The 26968-nt window shown below is 36.0% G+C and overlaps 2 protein-coding genes and 2 long non-coding RNA genes across 4 annotated transcripts; 2 read left to right on the top strand and 2 right to left on the bottom strand.

The window, feature by feature from the left end:
* Nucleotides 1-3073: 3073 nt before the first annotated feature.
* Nucleotides 3074-5055, bottom strand: LOC117160930 (uncharacterized). Its single transcript, XR_013058156.1, has 3 exons — nucleotides 4569-5055; nucleotides 4063-4422; nucleotides 3074-3962 (listed from the first exon to the last, which is right to left on the bottom strand). It is a non-coding gene; the product is annotated as an uncharacterized LOC117160930 (long non-coding RNA).
* A 13563-nt stretch (nucleotides 5056-18618) lies between these two features.
* On the top strand, nucleotides 18619-19727 carry LOC143302609 (uncharacterized). The gene is made up of 2 exons (XR_013058235.1): nucleotides 18619-18741; nucleotides 19460-19727. It is a non-coding gene; the product is annotated as an uncharacterized LOC143302609 (long non-coding RNA).
* On the bottom strand, nucleotides 18812-20866 carry LOC117160905 (uncharacterized). Its single transcript, XM_033341986.2, has 6 exons — nucleotides 20695-20866; nucleotides 20228-20615; nucleotides 19733-19933; nucleotides 19458-19654; nucleotides 19271-19381; nucleotides 18812-19205 (listed from the first exon to the last, which is right to left on the bottom strand). Exons 1-6 carry the CDS (start codon nucleotides 20842-20844, stop codon nucleotides 18885-18887), a joined length of 1368 nt encoding a protein of 455 aa, XP_033197877.1. The 5' UTR covers nucleotides 20845-20866; the 3' UTR covers nucleotides 18812-18884.
* Nucleotides 20867-22224: 1358 nt separating this feature from the next.
* LOC117160904 (7SK snRNA methylphosphate capping enzyme) lies at nucleotides 22225-26898 on the top strand. The gene is made up of 4 exons (XM_033341985.2): nucleotides 22225-22470; nucleotides 23514-24819; nucleotides 24893-25111; nucleotides 25201-26898. Exons 2-4 carry the CDS (start codon nucleotides 23524-23526, stop codon nucleotides 25603-25605), a joined length of 1920 nt encoding a protein of 639 aa, XP_033197876.1. The 5' UTR covers nucleotides 22225-22470; nucleotides 23514-23523; the 3' UTR covers nucleotides 25606-26898.
* The last annotated feature ends 70 nt before the right edge of the window (nucleotides 26899-26968 follow it).

Genomic DNA, 26968 nt, shown 5'->3' with positions numbered 1-26968 from the left:
AACCAAGGAACTTAATTCCTAAGAAAAGATTCGACTTCCGTCTCCTAATCTTCTGAGATAATCCAAAATTCTCAGGGTAAAAGTAATTCAACTCTGTACTAGCGAGATTCTTCGTTCCATAGTCCAGTAGAATTTGTCACCCGGTATACGGTGGAATATTCGACACGAAGAGATCTTGGCGCGGATCTACGAAGGGTGAGGGGTCTAGTGGAGACACGACGAGGGGGATTAACATTCGTGGCGTGTAACTGAACGTCTACGTCGTGGCACGATGCGACTGCTTCGGTCTCAGGGACGCGAACACAGGGACAAAAGTCTCTGGAATGGAATTCAGGGCCGTGTTCCTCGTATCCATTCGTTCTTTCCTTTCCACATTTTTAATCTACCCTCGATTAATCCGTGTAATTTTCATCAGATCCTCGATAAACAGGTTTTCTCCGTTTCTTCCTCGTGTCTCGTTTCTTTCGTACAAAAACGAACAAAATCATTGGGAAAGATTCGTTGAGCGATGAGTACGAGTCGAGTGAATATGATAACGTTGATAAGACGCATAAATTGTCGAGCGACAGTTACTATACTAGATGGTGTAATAAAGATTACTTAATTTTAACCACTTACCATTTTAACCATTTTAACTGATTTTAACCACTATCTTATAAACTCGTCGCCAAACCACATTATAAACTCTTTAGATTGAAGAAGAACTTATGCAACGCCGATCATGAAAGAATTAACCAAACACTAGCTAAAATTTCGCCCTAGTATATGGTGATTTATTGGAGTTACTGTGTATTTACTGTGTGATTTATGGATTTACTTTGTCTAATTATCTACAAGTGAGTTCTAAGATTAAATTCTGGAATTCTATCGTCTCCGTCTAAAGAGAATCTCGAGATTATCTATCATTTAGTAATAAAATTTTCGTTCTAGGCATATTCATATTTTTAAGTTAGCAGGGGGAAAAAATTTGTCACATTTATTATCATAAATCTGGAATATCTTCCATATTGGACTCCTATAAAAATCGTTAGGTCTGTGTAATCTAAAGAGTTAGAAAACGATAAAAGAGCTTTACACACGATGATGGTGGTAGGGTGGTTGACGGTAGTTGATAGATAAAGAGAGATTGCTTATAGTCCGCGCGTGTACGTACAAGACCCGGGAGCTCCGCGGCTTCCCCTTATCTTATCAGCAGGACATTGGACCTGCGTGCCGATGAATCGAGACGATAATAAATAACCGCGAGGTTCAGTCGACGCTACGGCGCCAAAAACTATCAGAACAGGTGCCTGAACGAGGCGTAGCTGATCGATACGTCGCCGGAAACCAACCAAGAAATGATCGATGGGACGAAATCGCTTCTCAGATTCTTATCAGATACAAACAACATTTTCATTTTGCTTCTTTCCTTACGAAGTTTGAATTATGTATATACTAATGACTCGCATCCCGTGAATATTGAATCGAGTTAAGTTTAACTGAATCGAGTTTGATGTAGCTGAATCGCTTAAAATATAATTGAGGATTTTAAATTGAATTGAAACGAGTTAAATCGATCAGCTAAATGGAAATTTCAAATCTTTAACAATTTCAATATCTAGATCGTATCGCGAATGGAATAACGAATATTGTTCGAGTTTGATTTTATAGGTTTATTGTTTGAGATCAAAGTATCTAATTTATCTCGAAACATACCCTCCATCTTTACGATCTTTATTTTTACGCGCACCTTTTTCTGGATTCCGTAAAAACTTATTCTCCGTTGTAATAATATTATTGCTTCTCAGATTTTTCAGTCTGGTTTACCGTTTACCTTTAATTTATTTTTCCTTCCAGACGTATCGTACCCCTTTTCATCTGAAATCTCGAAGACGGATCCAAGCTTCGCAAACATTCTGTAAGATCTCTGTGCGATATATCATCAAAGATCGCTATCGATATTCTGCAGCTAATTGAAAATGAGAAGAGAACGGCACGAGATATATTCTTCCAGGGTATTTATGTTATATCATTCTCGATTGAGAACGATACTGTCCTTCTCGCCTTTGATTATTACACAATCGGGCAATTATTAATACGTTGGACCAACCAAATGATGACACGATTATGTGAAAAACATTCGCAACGAAACCAGTCTCCATGTTCGATTTCTCCTCTCAGTAATTTATTTTTAAACCACCGTTATTTAATTAGTAGTAGCAATTAAGCGTGTGTAAAATTAAATGTGTGTATATCAAATAATTAAACTTTGTTTGGTTTTTGTATTATCGATTATTTAATCTTGTCCTAGATACTATCTTTATTTATTCTATAGATACGTAAAAGTACACATGAACTTTAAAATACAACGTATTTTCATATGTCTCTGTTTTAAGAGTTCTAAGAAGAAGGCTGAAATCTCGTAGGATTATTCAATTCCCTGCGAATTGCCAAGTAATTTAGATATAATAAAGTAATAAATTAAGAACGATGAGCGAGCAGAGTGATTAAAAAAGAAGTACGAACGAAGGACTGAATAAATTTAAAAAAGCCAACATAAATTAGCACATAGTCGTCCTGATAAAAGACCAAGTCATTGATGCCGGATGCACTTAACGATAACGAGAAAAAAGACACGACGTATCACTGTGAAAATAATTTACAATATTCAGACTTGTAGAATTGACTGAACTTCTTATTTGTTTCACATTTGCGAATGTTTGACGCCATTGATCAATGTACATTGGACCTATTATCGATTCGTAGCAACTTCAGTAGATCACGTGTGCGAAGGATCAATCGAATCCAAGTGCACAATTCAGATTTCAAAATACACGCTTTCAAGTATTATTCTCTAACCATAATTAAAAACCTAAGGAAAAAGAAAGAAAAGATGAAACATTTAGTAAATTCTGCGAAACTAAATGGCTATAATATATATATATTGCACAAACCATTGCTTCAAACTATTCCGTAATTACATAAGAAATGCGATTACATAAGAAAAATATGCAAATATGTGTATTGATCAATATATACTAATCTGTCTTGATCGATATACAGTTCGATACACAATTTATTTATATATTTATGCAATACAAATGCATTTTTCCTGCAATGATATTTTAATTATCCCGCATTCGATTTCATTCTATTTGTCATATAAGAAGTAATGCAAGAAAATTTCTTTCACCTCGAACGCTATAACATTTTCCTGTCGATCATCTTAATCTTTCTCCTTTTTTCTCCATCAGACAATACAGGCTATTGACGGAATATTGTTCCTTCCTGGAACAATTCGTACAAGACAAGCGAGCCGTTGTATTCGAGAGGCATCTATGCACGGTACTTTCTTGAGCCGTCGATCCGGCCAGATATCTTTCTAAAACAGCCCTGGCCATTGGCCAAAGTGCTTCGAACGCGTCAACCGACATCCACGAGTGCGGGGGATAATAGGGAAAAGTCACGGGAGCTTTGACTCTATTCTTGATAGATCGAATTTTCATGCGGAAGGTATCTAAAGTGATTATTACCAGCGTCTTCTTAAATATTAAAATAGCATACAATTTTTTATAGTGCATGTTTCACTTATATTTCGTGGCATAAATTTTCCATACGACCCCTTGGTTGCAGGTTTTGTTGCATTACACTGTTCGCACGATATGTAGAATGATTTTTTTATGTCACTAGCTCTTCTTGCGTTACGTATTTTCTATACAATGGATTCTTTATAATACTGATTTTCTATACGATGTTTCTTTTAGCTTCTATATTTTTCATGCAATGAATTGTTTATGTTAATTAAGAGTTTCTGTCTGATGATTTTTCAATACTATAAATTCCTCGTGTAATATCTCTCTCTACACTATAGCCATTTAAGCTCTATGAATACTTTTGTCCTTGTCATACTCTTCCCCTTTTTCGCCTCGGTGTATTTTCTTGCCTGTATATATTAGGCTATATAATTTACAGTGGTTCTATCTCTGCAACAATATTATTTTTATCCGATCGTTTCAATCTCAATTTTTAAGCTGATACTCTCCGTAGAGTTACACGGTATGCACTTTGCCTTTATGTGCCTACCTCTTGCAAGCGAGACGAATAAATGAATAAAGAGATCCATGCACGTTACTTCGCAGTTATAAAATACACGCGCTGTTGCAACAGCTGCTTAAGATGCGCATAAGATGTCGTGCGATTATTTCAATTACTTATGCTTTTCCTATATCCCTCCATCTTGGTTGCAAGGACACTCCTCTTTTTATTAGCACCTTTGTGCAAAACACGCCGCTATTACGATCCCGTTTCTGAACCGGATTTCTTCACTTTTTCCAGCTTACCAACGACCAACCCGAAGTCCACGATTCTTTTTTTTCAAATCAAGTATTTGCAAAAATATCTCGTTGATGATTAGCCTAAGACTATCCGAAGTAGCTGAATAATCTAGAAACATTTAAAACACAAAGATAATAGCGATATATGTTAGATAACAGCCTTTCGAAAATATCGAAAATAAAGAAATTTATCATGACTATAACAACACAAATATGTAAGTACATAACTTCATAGAAATACAGAAGCCTATTTACCTACAAATATGCAACGCAGAGGGTCATTTCACGATTACAAAAAAGAAAACTGAAAATTAAGGTTAACACTCGACCATTAGCGTCACGAAGTATCCTCGATTCGCATCAACAATTTGCCGCACAATTTCCGCCACAATGATTCTCCAATAAGCTCATCGAAGAATTTACCACCTATCTATATAAGTACGTTGCAATACGAGCGACATCATCAGCCAACCGATCGACGAGGGTAAAAATGGCGGCGTGACGGCCGAACGAATTTATTTGCTCGCGCAACCCCTCACGAAGAGACCCACGCGATGCTTTACGATCGCGGCAACGTTTTCGAAGCATTACATTCCTCACGCGCCTACACACTCTTCTCTCTCCAGGACACCGAGGCCGCGACTTTTAGAAGCTTCGTTTTCTACCTCCTACCGATTTTCTACACTCTACGTTCTACGAAGCCACATAGAGAAAGAGAGAGAGAGAGAGAGAGAGAACCATACATGTTACTCTCGAATCGAGACACACTCACTCCGCGTGAATGTATTTATAGGGATAGTATACACTTGTGTCACGTGTACACGTGCAGTGGATTTATGCATGTGCCGCACGCACCGCATAATTCCACCGATGGAAAATTATTAACCGACCATTTCTCTCACGTGACTTCCAGCTACCATTTTTTACAGTCAGTCGGAGCTATTTTTCGTCGAGGAACATTAGGTTGAAACAGGTGAAGATGGAAATGTAAGAAAATATGAGTAGCTTGATCCACGAATAGGTTTTGGTCGCCTAAGATTTAGTTCAACCGTTCAAGAAGATCCTATTCGTGAATTTATAATATATCTTTCTTAAGTCAAATATTTCTTTCCTTTTATTTTATTTATCATTCCTGTTCGGTTCACTTAGAGGTGACCTCGCCCCCTCCCTTACAACACTTTGACTCACGCGTGCCACGAAAATACACATCGACTGCCTCGATCTTGAAATTCTAGCTATACTAATGAAATAATATTAGAATAAGAAATTTAGAGATCCGACACATCATACCATATCACATGTCGCGCAGAACTTAAATTGTAATACAGGACAGTTTTCTAATATACATAATAGGCAGTTACTTACTATTCTTTAATTAATTTACTTACATCTACGTTAGTCTATACCTAAAACTAATATAAAATACTACATTAACATAGTTATTTCTCTATATTACATATTATCTGATCTGAAAAATACAAGGAAAGTTCAAACTTATAACATACGCGATTCATCCATAAAAACCGATTACGACAAATTTGAACTGTTCTTGTATTTCGTAACTTCGATTCTTATACACATATTTTAGCATATAGAGTTAGCTTTTACTAGATCATATTGAAATATACAATCCATAAAAAGAGCACGCTTTTAACGACACCAATTGCCGGTTGTTTCGAATTCAGTATAGATCAGATCCGAACAACGACAATATTCAAGTGAAATTATCCCAGCCCGATGACAATTCCAATCACGTTGATTTCGGAATCCTGACGACATCTTTACCTGACAGTATTAGAAGGTTCAACTTCAATCTAATGCTGCCCGGTAAGATGTGAACAGATACTCCGTCCGATGTTTTTAGCTTTAATCCGCCGTCCTCAGAGTTCGTCCCTTGCCCTTTTCGTATCTTTCTTCGTCCATTCGTTTCGTCCACGTTGTTCTCGTGGCTCGTTTCTTTCTTTAGCTCGTTCTCTTCGCTCTTTCCTTTACCCTCACTCACTCCGTCGACCCCTCTCGCTCGCTCTCTCTCTCTCTCTCTTTCTCTCTCTCACACGCCATCCTCTCGCTTTTTTCTTTCTCCTTCTAAGAAACAATCGTGGACCAACACACGTTTCCCGTTACCGAGTGCCGTACTTTCTCGAAGTTGGCAATGGTCATTGGTCCGTTGGTAAAGAAACAACTAAACGTGCGAAAAAGTGGTTCCCAGAGATCTCAGAGATTACAATAAAGCGCGTAGAAGTCATTGCCCGCTTTATACGTTTAGTGCACCGAGCGTAAAAAAAGAGGCGATGCCAAGGTGCAAATAAGTGCGGTAAAGAAAACGTGCAGGGAACTAAAGAAAACCGTTGGAGGAGTTGGGGAAGAGCAGGAAGAAGGAACTATTATTCATTTACGATTGGACTGTTAACAAGAAGGGCGTAGACGTTCGTTATTAATTTTATATAGTTCAAGCTTTTTAAAAGCGTTCAGGACTGTTAGAATGAGGACAAAGATATAGAGCAAGCAACATCTGCCAAGGAAAAGATATCGATAATGAATACACAGAGAATATAGCAAGTCAAGAGAAGCAACATGGCTGCAAATAGCTGCAAATTCTCACCAAGTGCTTATGATTAACCTGTAGTATAGAATCTGCTAACCACGTTTCGCGTTTGGGTCAAGTTCAATACCTAGAGGTCGTCGATCGTAAAATCCGAACTATGCGATCACGACGGTTGCACCTCTTTTTCCACGCGAAATCGACCCAAGATACGCCGAACGAATGTTCCTCTGCTTTTTCATTCTTTTCCTTCTTTCCTTTTCTTTTCGAATAGATTCGTTTGCCAAGCCCCATTACCACGGGAGATAGCATCGTTCAGATAGAAGGCGAGCAGGGTGGAGATGAGGGGGTTGCCTCCGATGGTAGGAGGGGCAAGCATGTTTTATGTAATCACCAACCGACTCTGCGGGGCTTGGTATTAATACTGGTAATAAATAAACGCCGTCAGGGAGAGACTCGATCCTAAGGCATCTCGCTGTGCTTCGTCTACCTCTTACCTCCTCGCTCCACCCTTTTCCTCATACGCATGGGCGTCGCAAGACTTTCGTACGCGGCATAAAATCACACCAAATCTATACTTCTTATTTCTCCTTTTTTTTCAATGACTTTCAAACTTTCCCTTTTTTATGTAATATAGTGTCGACACCATTGTGCTGCTTGCACTTTTCAACACATAACAACGATTACATAGCCTTTACATAGTCCTTACTCAAACGTTAGCTAACTGTAAAAAAATATAATACATATCATTGCATTCGGTTTTCACGTGATATTACGTTTAGTTTGAAGTAAATAGAGTTCTCATTTAATAATGCAAATGGCGACGCCTATGGGCACACATCCACTTTTCTCCTATTCATTCCCAACCATCCGTCCACATTACTCTCTCTCTGTCTCGTTCTTGTTCAACTATATGCGTATACCGACATAATCGTGGATGACTTTAATACTTAAACCAACCGAATAATACGCGAGTTTATATGTATATATCGTCATGAGGTTTACGGAGTCGAGGTTGAGTGTACATATGTCACCGATTTTTCTTTAAACTTTCAATACGCCAGTAATACAATCCGACATTACCTATATTACCAATACAACCAAACACTTGTCCTAACGGTTGTGACAGAGTATTAAGGCAAGTTTGTATTCAAGTTTTTATACCCGCGATTATGCTTTTAACTTGTTAATTCGCCTTTTTTACTCCCGCCATTTTTTGCTCTCGCACGTAACATAATAAAAACGTCAAGATAAATATTTCATTCCCTTTTATTTTAGCTCGTCTGCTAATCTCAACGATCATTTCCTTGATTTTATTAAACATATGTATATTATTTCCGTGGCTAACGTAATTTCACGTATGCAGAAGCTGCATTCAACATAAGCAGCTTCTCTTTTTTCTCTCGCAGTATTCAGAGCCGCTTCTTCTGTAAATTTACATTTCCGTGTATGTATCTGGCAACTGGTTTTATGAAGCGACTCACGGCATGCAACTTAAGTAGAGATTTTTCTTCCTACGAGATATTCTTCTCCCGTGGAAAGACACGAAATAACACAATCATGTCGAGACTATATTTTATATAACTAATGCCATGTCTATATAAATTTGAAATTATTTAGAAACCGTTTAAAAACGATGCTAAATTTTAACGTTCGAAATTTAAAAATTCAAAGATTCAACAAAATTTAAAATGGTCGTTGTTTCGATAAACTTCTCTTCATTATGCACAATTGCTAAACTAATATTCGTAAGCTCTGTACTAGAACGAAATGAAATCTCGACAATTCACGATTCTTCTCTTCTTTCCTTTGTTAGTCATGCAAGCGCGCACGCGCGAGGGAATAGAAAAGAGAAAGATAAAAATGAAAGGAAGGGGGAAAAAAATAAAAATTCTCTGGCAACCAGTCATGCCATCCGTCGCTCGTTATCGCACGACCAGTTGTATCAACGTCTCCGCCTTTATGCAAATGGCCGAAGGCTAATATCCATAATGAGCATTAATATGTTCTTTTTTTACTTAAAGATGGCTGGTCTTGTTCACCAAGGAGGAATCGAACGACGTCCTGCGCGCAAAAAAGGAATAAAAAAGTTTTTCGATACACTATTCCGCGATATGATGGAGTAATTTCATGGGCTGCAGTAAAATTTAATTAGTGCTCCCGGGAATGCGAATTCTCTCCCATAATTTCCGTAAACCGAAGTCGTCATTTCGTACATAAGAATCGTTTTAACTAAACTTGAGCGTGAATTTATTTTCTGGCCTACTTACGAAAATTTTAGCCCCATTCTTTTATCGAATATACGATAAACAATGCAAAAAGAAAAAGAAAGATAAAATTCAATGAAAACTTTCGAAAATATTTCGGTCCACAAATGACAACAAAAAAACAAGCAAACATAGAAAATGTATGTTGGCAGGCGATTAGAAGAATTTCCGAAAAGATGAGATTAACGCACCCGCACACGCAGGTACACAAAACCGTGTTAGATTTTAATGTCTCTCGAAAAACTTCGTTTTCGCGGTTGTTTCCCTTCTACTTGTCGAAATCGCGAAAGACAAAGGATACATCGATACATTTCGAAACGCAATATTTCCGCCGTGCGAACTGGTGTAAACAAAATATTTGTATTAATTTATTACGAGAACGTGCTCTCTGTCGATTACAAATATTCTAAAATATCGGATCCTTCATAAGGAGGAATTAGTATCTTTTATTACTTCACATTTGTTTATGTGCCATTTTTCGTGGGGCAAGGGAAGGGGGATAGAAGAAAGGAGAATAAAGAAGAAGAGAAAAAGAAAGGAAGGAGGATACCCGTTGCATAAGCTATATTTAACTGCACCTGCTGGCGCCAGACTACTCGCACACGAGTTCACAGTGTGCGCTGTGCATATTATACGCGTTGCTATACAAGACGCAACGCGCTCTGGTGTCGAACGTCCGTTTTATTCGACAGGATAAGGGCGTGCGTATGACGAGATGGACACTCTTGATTCTAGTTTGTAATCGTTTCAATAGTTTCATTCGTTGAACGTCTGATTTTAAATATTTCAATTTTTAAATAGTACATTTAACAACTTTCCATGAACTCGATGATTTTATTTAATTCGAAACTTGAGACTTTTTCAAAAGTTTGATCGTTGCAATATATCCTCGAATTGAACGTATATGCAGACGATTCTGAGATGCAAACTACGTTCTGAAATCGTTTGAAGAAATTATTCGACGGCATGTCACGTATCGCGTAGCGTGACACGAAGCCAAGACGCGGTCCTCTCGATAACGTTCCCCCTTCTTCCTCAACTATCCCAACCGAAACGAATCTAATAATAGCCCGATCAGATCATGTTTGAATAATTGGTACGGAAAGAAACACAGGAAAAAATATCGAAACATGAATCCACAAGGGCGAAATGTGCTTTAGGCAGCCAAATATGGTGCGACACCAAACGACCTTAGAAAACCACTACAAGGCGTTTAATTTAATTAAGCTTCAGGAAACATACGGACGACGATGAGCCCGACCAATGGGCGTGTCCGTGTCTAACGACACCCGCCTACCCATTTCCAGTATTCCTCGTGTTCGAATCAACTCAACGGTTTCAATCGCAATACGTATGTTTATTAGGCATATTAAGAATATGACTTCCGGCTAAATCACAATTAAATTAATGATTTTTTTCTGTTGTTTCGATCGAACAATCTTAAATGGGTAAGAAGAGAAATGATGAAGTAAAAATAGTAACATAAGTGTACACGTGGTATACACGTTCAAATTACGCGCGTTACATAATCCCACGTCGTTCCCGTTCCGACATGGGTATCGATAAATCATCAACTTTGAAGAAGTTCCTAACGAATAAAATCGTCAGTCTATCTTTTTGTGAGCATCCCTTTACAAACATATTTGACTATAAAAATTCGATTTCCGCGAGTATACAAGATCTCATAACACATTATCGTAAATTAATGCCTGGAAGCGCAAAAATCATAAAAGAAGCTATAAATTTAAGGCAGAATGTTCACTCACCAAACGTTCAAGGCGTTTCATTTTCCAGTAGTACATATTCGGCGACCATCGTCGATACCGGGGCTTCACAACCAAATCCTTGCAAGGTTTTCGATCGATCCTTCGTTGGAAGACATAGAACGAAAAAGACGGACAGGTGCACCATTTCCAGATACGAGATATGACGCACTCTTAAGTAAAGTGCACGATGTCTCGACGCGGTCTTCCTTTATTTACTCTATCGACGACGAGTAAGCTCGAAGAAATAGATTCGTCAGAAGATTCGTAAATCACTGAGAATCGCACAGGAGAAGGAAGGATACTATATTGGCGAGTCGCGCAGGCCCGAAAACCGCACTGTCAGCCGGAAGCGTGGCACACGATCGAGAACGAACGTGAAGGAGTAGGAGACAAATGAGACAGAAGGTGGAAAAGAACGTTTCGAACGGAGCGAAAAACGAAGAACCGAGTAGAGTGGGGACAAAACGGAGAGACGTGGACGAGAAGTATAGTCGATGGAACCATACTCTCGTAGTGCCACGTTAACTGACCATCGTTATCCCTACTAATTCTTGCAATTAAATTCGTAAAGCGAGTCCCTGATATTATCTATGTAAAAACTTGGCCAGTTAACGGGGCACTGCCGTAGTGAAGTCGTAAATTAAAGCATTAAACGGAGAGATTCATTGATGTATTGCATTGTAGTATGTGTGTACGTATCGCATAGAAGCCCTTTAAATATTAGATTACAAAAATCTTGCAGTAATAAGTTTCGTATCGCGTGGTTCGGCAATGATCCACGCGGTCTGGATGATAAATCACGTTAGCACGACATGGAACATATTAAAATCGTATTACTTTTAATGTTTCGTTAAAGTTTTACGATATTAAATTCCCTTCAATTTCTTAGTAACAATCGCCTAAATTAACAAAAATTCATTTACAGTTGTTAAAAATTAAAACGTATATCTACGAAAAACGCGGTAAGAAATAGCTCCGAGTTGACATCGTACGGCCCTGAACGAGGCTCTAGGTTCGTTATAATCCCGAAAATTCTCAAATCAATAGTCTCAAATTACTTTACTTTTGTTTGAATCCTTAAAAGGTATCTATGTGGCTCTAGTTCCTGACCGATTTTACGACTTCACTATATCTCTTCCATCGACCATAGACTTCCTTCCGCTTTCGGCAACGCGTGTGCGAGAGGAACATGCGAACCGGCTTTCGTTTGTCGATGTGTATATACTCCTCGTTTCCCGGTTTCGATCGCGAATTGACTTTACAACTCTATTGACGAGACGATCAACAATCAGGGACGACGACCGCGGTCGAAATAACCAAGTAACTCCGTTACACCAACGGAATCATCGACGTGCACGAAACTGAACGTACTGCCGGAACAACTGCGAAGGCAAACGAAGATCCAAACCAGTGGAATGAGCGGCGCAGACTAAGCTGCGCGGAGGCTGGCGAGAACTCCACCAGTCACGAGTGCGCGTTTCCATCGCGCCGCTGAATGGTGGGGATAGAGCAACGTGTGCGTGAGAGTGCGTTCGTTCCACCGAACGACGGAAGCGTGGTGGGGAAGTGGGTTCGCGCGATATCAGGAGCGGGGATGCGACTTAACGCACCCCGTGAATGATGCAGGTGGCGGGCACGGACGATGACTGCATTCGCACATCGCTACCATATTCTATTAATTAATTCTTTCGTGGTCAAAAGTCACAATTGAGATCATTTTGAACAAACAACCATTTCAATACATAGTAAAAGGATATATTATTATATATGTTTATTTTAGTAAAATCAATGTAATGTTTTTTACATTTATCCTTGTATATATATAAGGCATCTTCTATACAAGGTATGTCTATATGTAAGAAAGATGAAATATATATAATATAAATTTATATACAAAGGATTGTAGATGTAAAATATTGAATATATGACACATCGAATGTTCATCGACTTTTCAAGAATCCCAAGATTTATCGAAGGTTTAAGATTCGCCGCAGTCGACATAGACCAAGCATATAGATTTCAATTTTCTAAACGTCAGTACCTATTATCGAAACTAGTAGAAACGAGTGAAGGAAACAACTAACGAATCTCTACTATTGAAACTATTCGGTTATCGTTATCTTGTCTCTTCACATATTCGAATAAACTACAGTTCTTCAATGATTCAACCATATTCGTCAATGTAGAATATAATTCACAAAATTATTTTACGACTTTACACACATCTTATAAAATGTGACTAACTTCTTGAGTAGCCAGTGGAATTCGTATTAACTCACTAGTCATCGAAGGTAACGTTAAAGTTGCAAGTACACTCACATTGCTGCACTTTATGACGATTGTTGGCACAGAGTGCTTCGTCACTGACAACAGTGACAATGAGTTCAAGGCTCATAACGCGTGGTTACAGACTTCTTATCTTTCTGTTTTTACCTTATGAAGTCCCATACACATTTAGCATTCCAAAGAAAAGGAAAAGTAGTCGCGAGAAAAAGCAATGATCGCTTAATTATCAACGGTATATATTACGAGCACGAGTTGATTGCGACAGAGAACTCTTTATCTGCCTCGATTGCCAGACGCGATAATGCGCATTCGAATGGGACGTTCGATTCGTCGCAATGATGGTTTATATCATCTTCACCGTGTAGATGACTTGTCGTTAGGTGAAATTTTACCCTATTCACCGCTGTATCATTCATGTAACCAATGCACTTATATGTATTTCACATCGGTAGTATATTATCAACTGGGGACGACCTAACGACCCTGTGTTTTCTCGTGTCCCAGATTCAAAAAATTTTATCGCGTTGGGAGCTAAATAGCGTTGCACGATGACCGAGGCTTACGAAATAGGGCAAGACTGGCGTTCATCGATAATGAGTTGAACAGATAAATGTTCGATGCGCGGAGAAACAAATATATATAGTTGATATTGCATCATCGACTCTACACATGTTGGCAATTGTGATGAGATGCAGATAGAAAGACAGTTTTTCATTGTAAGACTGAAAATTAACTTCAATATCTTTATAGCTTACTGAATGTAGATAACGCATTTTCTCGAATAACAAAAATCGTCAAAAATTAAATGTTTTTTGTACTTCTTTCTTTAGCGAAGGAAATTCTAAAAGTGAGAAGATTGCGTAAACGTTTAATTTCCTAGTGTTTTTAAGACACGCACTACAAGGTAATAGCATTTCGTAATGAAAGAGTGTGGCTTCTGACTATGGGCAACGCGGTTCCGAATATATACATACATCATGAGCATACCTCCGCATTAGGTAGTGAAATAGGTTAAATACAATTTTCCTAAAAACCATGACCATCGAAGGAGGATGATCAATATATTTATACATATATACCGTCGGGAGATGGTGTATTCAACTGAAAAATTCCTTGTCCTACACATCTTTCAAATGTAAATGCATCTGTCGTTTCTTTTTCCTCGCAATGATGATAATCATGAATATATAGCAAGTCGAACTCCTTAGGTCAGAAAATTCGAAGTTCTTCTCAAGGAAGACTAAACATTTCAGAAAAAGAATGCTTTCACAAGACAGCCAAGCCTATAGAAGTAGTCGTCAATCGTATGTGTATCTTTCTTCCTAAGAAATTTATTTCGCAACTCTCAGGAATTTCACTTCCAAATTTCTAAAGTACAACACAGAAATTGTACAAAAGCTTCAGGTGTTACGATCAGCGATCAAATGCGAATCAAGAAGAGATTGTTGTTTTCGGATCTATTGCGCATCTAACAAAGAAGAGGGTACAACGGATTCGGCTGGCTCGTTTTCAAAGAATAAGAAGCGAAGAAATTGGACATCACGGTCAGTGACATGCCTCACGATCGGCATATTTCCTCGACTACGTCATTGTCGAACAGTGGCCCCCGTGGTAGGGCAAGAATTTGCGGAGTGTATTAGTAGGCCATGACGAAAATACCAGGAGGTCCGGATAGTAATAGCGAACATCTAGACGGCATTGACCGCGCCCGAATCCGCGCGCAGGTCGTTCCCCGTACTCCTCGTTCTCCATGTTGCTCGTTAAAGTCACATTTAGTAAGAAGAGGCCTTTGCGAGACGCGTCACCAGAGACGCATTTAGAAACGGCGTTACCATAGCATCATTTTAGTTTTTCGGTTGGTCGGCCGCGAAATCCAGGAACCATGAAACTATGCAAAAGCGAACGCATAGCCACACAGCTCGATGATCCTCTCGTTCCTTTTTCTTTGATCCTTATAGATAGAACATCTCTGTAGTCGATGCCTTTCTGGCGAATTAGCACATTTTTCCCTGGAATTCCAATTCTCATTACGTAATACTCGTTATACTTCCTTGAAGCTCATTAAATGCTCGTTTAGCCTGGAAAAGAATTTTCCAATTAATATCAGGAGAAAGTCGAATATTTTCGAAACTACGCACATTGATTCCAAATAAAATAATTTGAATTAAGGAGAAAGTAATATCAGACACGAATTTATGCTTCTTCGAGAAACAATAGGATCGATTTCTCGTTTCGAGAAAAAGGCTTTAATTCAATGTTAATTTCGTCCAACGAATTATTCTGCCGGACGATTCTACCGGAAGCGCGATAATTCACAGAGGCAAGGGAACACATAGGCCACGCCTAGGTATAAAGCGAGTGAAATACACGTAAGGCTAGGTAGAAAGGTCGAGTCAGAATATATTCTCTTCCTCGCATACATACATATATCCCAACTGCTATATCCTTCCCCTTTTTTCCCTTTATTTCTTTTGCCATCGACCCAATACGCCGCTCCCATGTTTGTCAACTACGTACGCCCCCATTGTCATATGATGGTTCCTAAACGTGCTGGTACAAAACGATCGTCAGAAAGACGAGTTCTGTACGTTTTAAGGATCGGTCCAAACTGCACAAGATACAGCCAGCATGCCTTTACGACCAATAAATGTCTCCTTTACGAGCGTCACCCCGTGTATCCAACCGTTTTGTCTGTGCAACGCCGAAGAGAGCGTATTTCAATGATCGAAATGCTCATTAATGGTGATTAAAATGGCCCTCCGTCACGGTATCGCGTTGCACTGTCCATCAACGAAATTGATTTAAACAACGTGTCGAAACGAAACGCAAGCATGATCGATAAGCTGGATTTATCGTATGATAAAACATTGCCTGATGTTCTTATCCATTGGATACGTTTTGGCCGTTTTGAAAACTCGCCTGTAAAGCCAATATGCTGTATATATATGTAAAATAAGAATGGCAAAAATTTTTGCATTCTTATCGATGCCTATTAATTTAATAAATTGCTCGACTCTTTAAAATGCATTAAAAATATATGTACACGAATATCAAAAGATCATATAATGACTCATCAAGATCATTTTCAAACGTAAAAACTTCTGGAAAAGTAATTATTTAAAAATAACATACGAATAACGTTGTAGTCCATTAAACGATTAATTGAAATATTACTAAGTAAGTCTAGAAATGTTTATTCCGCCATTTTATTGTCGCTCTATACATACAGTAACCATCTTTGATATTTACAAATGTCGAAAAATTAACAGCGATTTTCCTACACGCTGAAAATAATGGACATATAAAGCGCCACTACGATAAAATCTGAACGTTTTCTTTCCTTCGTTTGCTCAACGGGTAAGAAAAGAAATGAAAACTACCGGTAATTGTTGACGATTACGGAGGTGAATTAATGAGCGATCTTTTTTTTGTGGGAGAGCAAGCAAGGAAAAGCGCGAAGAAACGTAACGAAATTATAACGAAGGACAAACAGGCCAGATAACCCGAGCATACCTCGGTTAGCAACACGATCGTCCGAGTATTACGAGAATGATAACAAACACGTATGTACTCGCTATGGTATCTGGGGTTATCGTTTTTCTTTTTTCTCCATGGTGGAATCAACAGGGAGGAGTATTAGCTGCGAAGGATCAGAGAATGGACCATGGGTCATCCGAAGAAACGACTGACTATCCAATTTATTAATTTATTTTGATCTTGTTCCATTTTTCCCGTTTCTTCTCTTTCAATATTAATCGTCTAAAACAAATAAGAAATTTTTTTTTTTTATTATTATCTATTTATTTACATTTTACACTTTGTCCTACAGGACACTACACAGTAGGACATCGAAATAAGAAATGTCGATAATTTTTTGGCATTGAACAATCTATTCTTATCCTACAATACGGTAAAAGACTATTATTACATTTATTATATTTTATGATTATAAACAGTAAGATTGTATATATAGGTATATGACTATACCTTAACGCCTTAACCTAATATTACAATCTTACGAAATCACATTCTAGACATAATTGTAGACATGTAAACGAAATAAATGTGAACATAATTACTTGGATTGTCTCGTTTATTTCTTTATTACATTATTCTACGTTCTGATACTATTTTTGACATAGAATTTATCGACCGAGGACCTTAATATTTGATCCTCCGTGGAAAAATTTCAGAAAATATAAATTATTCTATATATCCTCTGTAATAGTAATCTAAAGATTCAAGGTCAAATTTCGAATCCTCAACTGTTCTTATACGATCGATCTAAACAAATTCGTGTCTATTCTTTATTAACGTTAATACATATTGCCTGCATGGCCCTCGAAGCATAGAAATCGCAAAAATGATCGACTACTGCTAGGGTTAGCGTCGACCTGTTTCCGGCAGAATTCCGAAATAAGGAAGGGACAAGTCGATATATTGGCCACGATCATACCGTATGCATACATTCAAGAAACGTTTTACACGCAAATATTGTCGCAGTTCACCACGTCGAGGGTCTCCGTATCCGCTGACGTCACATTGACCTAACCGACCCCGCCGAACTTTGCGCCACATTAACATATCGATTTACAACCATTTATATACGTTTGATTTCCGTTCAAGAGAAGGTTCCGCAATCGAATGGTGGCATCGAATACGAAGAAGCGGGGTCAGTTGGTAAACAGCATCATTAGCCTCCATCAAACACTTTCATTTTAATTATAATGCACAGGTGTTCGACAATGATCCACGAGAATTCGTCGTTCCTATTGTGATGATTCTTGAAGGAGATGTTACACGTCGATAATCAGCGTTGACAACTTATCTTAATTAATTCACGACACGATTCATCATCGAGCCTTGTTATTCGAAGAACAATAGAGAATAATCGTTTCATCCTGTAAGAAACGACGGATATTTTAATAAATGTTACAACGTTATCAACGCATTAACAGTCGATAATAGGTTATTCATCTCGTTTATAGTAACATTAGTAACTTTGCTGCATTTTATAAAACCTTTGGTTCTTAGATAGAAACGAAAAAAAGGATTGATATGTTATAAGTTGTTTCATAGAAAAATATTAAAATTCGAAGTATATATATATAATATTAGACATTAAACGTTAATTGATTTATATTCTTTTTTTCTATATTTTTCTCAAATAACGGTAACCGTTACATAATTTTGATAAATTCATAGTTAATTCATATCAATGAATTATATATAGATTAACATAAAGTTTAGCATAAAATTCTGAACGTAAAGAATTGCTTTATGTGAAAAGATCGAGAATTAGCAAATGTATGATTTATTATTTGATATCATAATTTTAATATGTAGACATTCTGTGTTACGTGCTGCCGCAACGCGGGTATTCCATGAATTAAATAAGAAATTAGAGTAATACTCGCTTGGTAAATGCCAAGTCGGTAAGCAAATCGATCATTTTATAACCATAAACATATGTTTTGTATTCGGTACAAAATACGTAAGAACGTGAAGAGCAATTTATAAGAACAAATTTGCAAGTTATATTTTCTATTTTATATGATTTGGACAATGTAAGAAATTATATACTACAAATATATTCAATATATAATTACTATTATGTCAAATATTGTTTGACTGCAATGAACATACGTACATATCAGTCATTTATTTTATAACATCAATGTATTAATTGTTTTTGAATTTACGATAAAAATTACTTCGCAACATTACTTAATGCGTTTCGTTTTTTACATATTACTTCTAAATAATATTCTTTCAAAGTGTAATGCTTGTTTATGGGATGTGAACAGGATATTTCATCATCTGAATTTGTATCCATTTCTGATACAATATCGGTTCTGGTAGTGTTGCTAATTAATTGTGTTGAATTGTTATTAATGTCATAAAATTTTTCATATAGTGCCAAAAAGCTGAATCTTCTTAACCTTTCTAAAATTGATAATGCAAGAGCATCTGTAGCTGTTTCGTGTGCTTTTTGTAAGAGCTGTTGGTAATCGATTCCATTAAACTTTGTCTGCAATAAAGACCATTATTATTTATAGTGAAATTGAGGAGATTAAATTTAATAAGATTAAATACCTTTTTAATAAGAGTACTATATTTATTTGTTGCAAGTGGTTTAAGATTTCGTTTCAGAATCCAATTAGCTTCAAGTTTTTCTTCATTAAAAAATGTGACATAGTATTTGCTCTGTAAATTATATATATATATATATTAGCATCCAACATAGAACCTATATTATATAAGAAAGAAAATATAACCTTACAGGTTTAGAGGAATTTTTAGGTAATTTATAAAATGTGCAAGTATCAGGACAGTCGTTAATAATACCAGGCCACCATGGGTAGCCTTTGACGTATGCCCAAACAATGCTACCTGCGTTATAAGCATTTTCAATTAAATCAGTCTTGATGCTACATGATGTAAGACGTTCTGCTATATCACAAGATGCCATCAATTTGTCTGTGAAACCATATAATAAAATTAAACACATATGTACATATGAAACATACAATATATTTCAAAACAAAATGTACAGACCAGAATTCATTTCGCAATACCATATTTTAGGCACATCTACTGGATCATGATAATCTTCAACGTATCTCCATTTTTTACATTTTTTTCTACAGCATTCAATCCATACGCCAACATCCCTTCTAGGCTGTAGCCAATATAATTTTTCTTTCCAATTAAGATTATTGTCACATTGTGATAATATTTTTGCATTTGGATTGAATACTGAGGAACCAAGAAAAAAGAAAGTACCATTTCAATATTATAGTGAATATATTAAATATCCGAGGCATTTTAAGTTTGCATAAATTTTACTCGTTATAAATCTATTATTTTATAAAATGGTATTTATCATACAATCTTATTACAATCTTTCCCTTAATAATAACATACTTATTATAATTAAATTAACAGCTAACATATACTGTTATACGCGAAAATGAATTAATTTCCCTTTGGTATCAATGTTTTTAGTTTTTGACACGTGCATGTATATTTTCTCACTTTTTGTAGACCTACCTACAGGAGATTCTTGTACTATATTGTTTTTGTTGTTTCCTATAACATTTTTATCGTTTTCTTTATCGTTCGTTTGTACCTTAATCTTGTCTAATTTCACGCGTAATCTATGTATTTGACTCTGCGAAGAATCGAATCTATTGCATTTTGCCATACGTTGTTTGTGAAACATATCATTTGATTGGTTACATTGAATATAAACGCCGCTATCTATGGCATCCAATTCATCGTCGGTATAATGTAACTTTTTTGGCCTTAAACCTCCCTTCTTAATTTGCTTTTTATACTTGACTGGTGCCTTTGGCGTTGTTATACATATTTTATCCATTGGTGGTGTAACAAACGAGTCGGATGTATTTTCGAATGATTGTTTACGAAATAAATTGGTCTGTTAAAAATTAGGATAGGACAAGGTTTTTATTAATTCTTCAATGTATTGGCAGAGAGTAATCATTTTAGTATGATACCTGTGAAAACAAATTTGTTGACGAATTAGAATATTTCACTTGCCCAAATTTCCATTTTCCAAATAACATCCTGGAAGTTTGTCGATTCAAATCTGATCTTTCAAACAGAAAATTTTTTTCCTGCATACAGTTTTCAGTTGGTTGTTGCATGGTTCAAATTTCATTTAATATCATAACACTGTGTACGAAAAGAAAGATTTTATTTTTTTTAAACGAAAACAGCTCGATTTTATTAGAAAAAAATCGCGTTCGCGGGATGACTAAAAATTACGATTGAACGAGAAACCCGCAGCATTTGTAATGGGGTTCGCACGTCATTTTGCACGGTATTTACTGCAAAGCAACACAAACCAATGAAAGTCTAGATTTTTTAACAAATGAGTAACATATGTGTATGTGTGTGTAAAATATATCGTTTAAAAACGCCTTTGAAATTTTAAATTTATAAACTTGTCCATTTATTTAAATTGTTTTCCTTGAATGTATTTAAATTGTTTGTGTAATCGGTAAAGGTAATATATTGGGTTGTTCGGAGTTCGTTCCGATTTTTAAGGAATTTGATCGACATGAAAGGTCATACTGACAAGTTTTTCGCCGAAAAACCTGAGAGGTTCTGGAAGGATATTCAAGTTGCGTAAAAGATGGACAAAGGTTGTAGAACAAAATGGCATCTATATAATTCAATAAATGTATATCGAATTTAAATCAGAATGAACTTTCCGGGCGACCCAATAAATTCAAATAAATTAGTTAGTTTAATAGTTTTGAAATCTGGCAATTGCCGTCAACGCTGTCATTGGTGTATTGAAATTTCGTCGCGCATAATTATATTGTAATTTGTTCGTGATTCAAAAAACTGTCAGTTGCGTCATTACGTCAGTTATGGGTCTCATCGTAATTTAGTGCATGCAAATATTATAAAATATATTATTTAAATAGTAAAATACTTCATCATATTCATTATCATCGTATTAAAGTAATCTAGCGATTATTTCTAAGTAATTGTTTAAATATTATTTCGCTAAGTAACTAATATTTTTGAGTGATAATTAATCGTTCGTAGATATCTCAGTATAATATACGAACGTTAATTTGATCGGTGTTGAATTAATTTTTTTGTATAATCTTTAGAATCGTATAACCGAATTTCCATTAATAAGTTATGTCTAAACTATTATAATAAGTAATAAAGTAACAAATTAAATTTTGTATTAGTCATTTCATTCATACAGAATATATAAATAAATGAATACAAATTACTTACATCATTTCTATTAGTATTCAAAGTGTATAAATATATGCAAATGACGGAACAATATTACGCATTTATATACATCTATGGGCATACATATATATATATATATATATGTGTGTGTATATATATGTATATATATATATATATATATATATATATATATATATTCATATATATACATGTTTCCTTTTGGAATATTCGAAAAATTGAATTACAAAACTTCCTGCAATTTTCTAAGGGTTCTGCATTTATACAGTATTCAAAAAATTGTTTTCGTCCAATCAAATCGTATTTCGGAGCCGAAAATTGCCGAAGCTATGTTCGTTTCATTCGGGTACCCACATAGAAAATGGAGTTTGAGCAAAGCAAGCAAAGCAGCTATTCGCCATCGTTGATGGGCGCACAACGACAGTTCGAAGCTGGGTGCATCACATATTTTGTGACAAACGTGGATTTTTGTGCTTAATGCGAGCAAGAAGTACACCGAACTGAAACCAAAGTCGGGTGCAAGACATTTGACAGTAAGTTTATACGTTTAGCAAGGCATCTAAAGGGAAAAATCCAAAACGAAAACTGTAGGCATAGACGACCATTCGTTTACAAAACGCCATAAACCATAATCTGCGCATGCGCGGTCGCGGGAATGATAAATTTGCACAGAGAGTCAAGTATACCGTGGATCAAAACGATATTTGTATACCTACATTTTTTGCAATAACTTTAAGCTATCAATTGATACATTGAAAACTATTTACATTAACAATGTTCTACGTATGAAAATAACATACAACTATTTTCAATAATGTGTTATAAAAATATCATATAGTAAACATAAAAATTTGACAGTTAAAATAGTATTTGCTTATCTGTTTTTGATTTTCTTAAGAATTTATAGGAAAAAATTAATTGTTTATGACACCCTTGAATTCGTCTCGACGCCGTCTTTAAAATTAAATAAAAAAGTGATATAGTGTCACTGAGGAGATGGTTATGATGGTTGATTTTTTATTAAATAAAAAACTTTTTTCTATTTTTAATACATAAATTTGTTTTGATTCGAAATGAATGCTTACTAACTTAATTGAGTTATTATAAAAATATTAGGTGTACAAATACTTTTGAAGTCACGCGATTTTAAGTAGTTCGCGGGACGACAAATAATTGCTTCAACCACTAGGAAATATTCTTTTAAATTTATGTACGTAATATGTACGAACAAGATTTTATGTAATAAATTCTTATGTGATAATGCGTTCGTTGTTCGGTTATTCATTATAGAAGGAGATTATCTTAAAGTCTACTACAACGCCTTTTCCTTTATGTTTTACGTATTCTTTGATAACGTTTATGTGCTTAGATAGTTCGGAATTTTACTACCAAAATTTTCATCGACTATGTAGAATTTACACATACCATGTTAAATAAAGATAATCCGAGTTTCATGCAATATTTTTAAATTTAGGTTTGCTATTTATGTTGATTTTTTCGAATTGTTATCTTTTTAATGGTATTTATTAATTTTTATCACAAAATCTAAATCTAATTTCTGTAACTCTCTTTTTAGATTCTAAAAGATGTCATCCACACAAGTTGATCGGTCCACCAAAATGGGTCATATTACTAAGAAGGAAAATGAAAAATCAAGAAAGACATTTAATTCTTCTCATAAAAAACACAAGCACGAAGACAGTCGTCATTTTAAGTTTGGTAGGAAACGTCTACAGAGTTTTATTAGCAATGGTAAATTCTTTCCACCATATAAACGTAGGAAGAAGGAAGGTGCAATTATTCCACCCACAAAATTTTTACTTGGTGGTAACATACGTGATCCTTTAAATTTAAATAGCATGCAGGATGAGGAAATAAATAGAGCTATGAATGCTGTTACACCTAAGTCGAGCCCATTGCCCACACCTAGACATAAAACAGAGGTTATTGAAGTTATAATTCCACCAAATATCTGTGACCCTTTGAATCTAAGCAATTGTAATGACAATGAGGAATATGAAAAACAACTTATATCCCCAACTAAGAAATGTTCTAAGCGACGAAATAGAAAGAAAAAACGGGCATCTTCTGGTTCTGGGAATGATGCAAGTGATTCCACTGAAATCAAAATTAAAGACTGTGATGCTATTGATATTGTAGAAACCATGGAACAAAGTGTTCTAGACAATATTGTGGCAGAGCAACAACAACCACCACTGAATTCATCACCGACTAATTCATCCAGTCAGCCTAAAGAGACAAAACCAGAAAGTTCACAGAAAGACAAGAATAAATTACGTTTGAAAGGTTTAGAGGAACCTAAAGACAAAAGGTTAAGGAAAGTGGATGTTAAAGATAAAATTGTCAGTCCTGTAATTCCACAACCTGGAGGTTGGAAGACTAGACCACTGCATAGGCCAAGTCAAGATAAGAAGAAGAAACAAACAATGCCCAGGTTCAGAGAGAAAGATGCTCGTTATCAATATGGAAATTACAACAGGTATTATGGATACCGTAATTCTCATAATGATATGGATACAAGACTGACGGTATTTGTACAGTACAAATATTTATTTATTGACAAAGATGTATTAGACATTGGTTGCAACATTGGTCATATTACTCTTTCTGTTGCAAGAGATTTCTCTGCCCGCAGTGTAACTGGTATAGATATTGATAGAACACTTATCAATATAGCTCGAAAAAATATTAAACATTATGTCAATTGTGCACAGTCTCCTGCTGGTAACGAGGATAGTGATCACCAAGATGTAAACTTCTTTCCAATATCTATGCCAATCATTTATGGTCCAGTTGACATTCCAGGTTTCACAAAGAATAAAAGTCACAGAGGTTTCCCTTACAATGTCACTTTTGTACAGGTATTGTATTAAATTACATATATTATATCACGTAAATTTAAGTTCCAAAAAATTTTAATATATTTATTTTTAGGGTAATTACGTGCTCGAGGACGATTCACTATTATGTACAGAACAGCCGCAGTTCGACACAATTCTTTGTCTGTCGATAACTAAATGGATACACTTGAATTTTGGAGATGCAGGTTTAAAACAGGCTTTTAGGCGTATGTACGCACAATTACGCCCCGGCGGAGTTTTATTACTAGAACCTCAAGGTTGGAGTAGTTACACCAAGAAAAAAAATCTTACAGTAAGTATTTCCCTACTTGTTTTAAAAGGTATATTTAATCATTATGTTATCCTAAAATTGATATATGTTACTTTGTTTTCTTGCCATAGGAACGGATATATAAGAATTATGAGAGTATTGAATTTCGACCGCATAGCTTCACGCAGTATCTCTTATCTTCTGAAGTTGGCTTTTCCAAATGTGAGGTGTTATCGATACCTCCACATCCATCGAAAGGATTCCAACGGCCGATCCATTTGTTCACCAAAGCTGGCCTATCGCAAGAGAGATCTGATAATTCTGTGAAAAACGTAACAAAACAACAAGAACGAGAGATTGAAGAGAGGAGAGAATTGGAACAGGAGCAACAGCATGAAGGGAGAAGAGAATTGGGACAGAAACAAGAAGATGAGGAGATGGCGGAATTACAAGAGGAACGAAATGATGAAAAGAGAAGAAAATTAGAAGAGGAGCGAAAGGATGAAGAGAGGAAAAAGTTCGACAATCTAACTTAATCATGTGGATGAGGAGGTTGCGAGATAGTGCCGGATCCCTACCGGCTAAAACCTCTAAAGTGGGCTACCACGGCGCGATCGAGGAAGCTCTGGGAATTTCAATGGAATACAAGACAGAGCTCCCCCGCGCCGCGCTTAGAGCCTGTCTTCAGAGGGGATTAACAACCTCTCGTCGTACCTCGATTCCGCGGCGCTGTAGGACCGTATTATAAGGTCTTCTACAACGCACGTGTCAGTTTTTTATTCATTATTTTCCTCTACTTTCAATAATGTAATAAATTATATTATGTATTTATTATATTATATTATATTTATGTCAAGGAATTATATTTTTAAGACACCAGTCCTTAGTTAGCAGATGTATACAATGTATAATGTATACAAATTAAGTTAAATTTTATTCATTTTGAAGCAAAAATAAAACGTGAAATAGTCATTACAGACTCGGCTTAAATAAAACTTTATAGGAATAGAGGAAGGACAATGGATAAAAACAGCTGATACTTGTGTCTAAAAAGATCAAGCGCGCGATTGTTAATACTAGAGACAAAAAAAAAGAGAAAAGGAAAACACGGCAAAAGCTTCCAAAACACGGACGTACGGGTGGCTTTCCTTCTTGTATTATCTAGTCTGTATATCATAGAGGAAGAATGGAATAATCACTTGACAGTAACTTCGTAGTTCAAAACGAAACTTCGTTTTCAATTCAAAACTTTCTCGCACGTTCCGCGAAACATTTCTGTTCGAGTATGTTTCATGCGCTCCAATTGTAATTATACGCATTTTTTGTTTAAGTTTCATTTATAAAATAACCACTTTGCACGCATTTATCACGATTTAAACTGATGATGAAACTGAATAATAAATCATCACAGGTAGAGTATGGCGTCCCGTGAAATAAAGCGATTAAGCATTGGAAAACACGATAAGGAAATTGTTCAGTAATTAGTAATTGGCTTTTTTCTGATATAAATTGTACTGGTTTACATTTTTTTATGTATTTGTTCCTGTTTTCTACTTGGCCGAATTTTAAGCAGCTGTTTTTTCGTAGCGCATAGACATTTTGAACACGAATGCGGCCGGCACGTTCATACCTTTCTATCCTTGAATAGCTATGCGATACGAAGTTCGATGTGAAAAAATGAGAGAAAGATGTTTCAAAGGAGGAAAGGAGACGTGGACGTGTTACGTTTGAGAGGATGAAAGGAAAATGAACCACTTAGACGCTTACCAAGAACACTCATAGTGTAAGAAATAAAATTATTAATAATAAAGAATCGCTTTGAGTTACTAGTTGTGTATACTTTACTCTTACTGATTACCTGTAGTAAAAAAAATTTTTCATTATTTTTAGAATACGTCT

This window comes from Bombus vancouverensis, chromosome 4 (assembly GCF_051014615.1).
Source record: "Bombus vancouverensis nearcticus chromosome 4, iyBomVanc1_principal, whole genome shotgun sequence".
NCBI lineage: Eukaryota > Metazoa > Arthropoda > Insecta > Hymenoptera > Apidae > Bombus > Bombus vancouverensis.
This window is presented reverse-complemented; position numbering and strand designations above follow the sequence as displayed.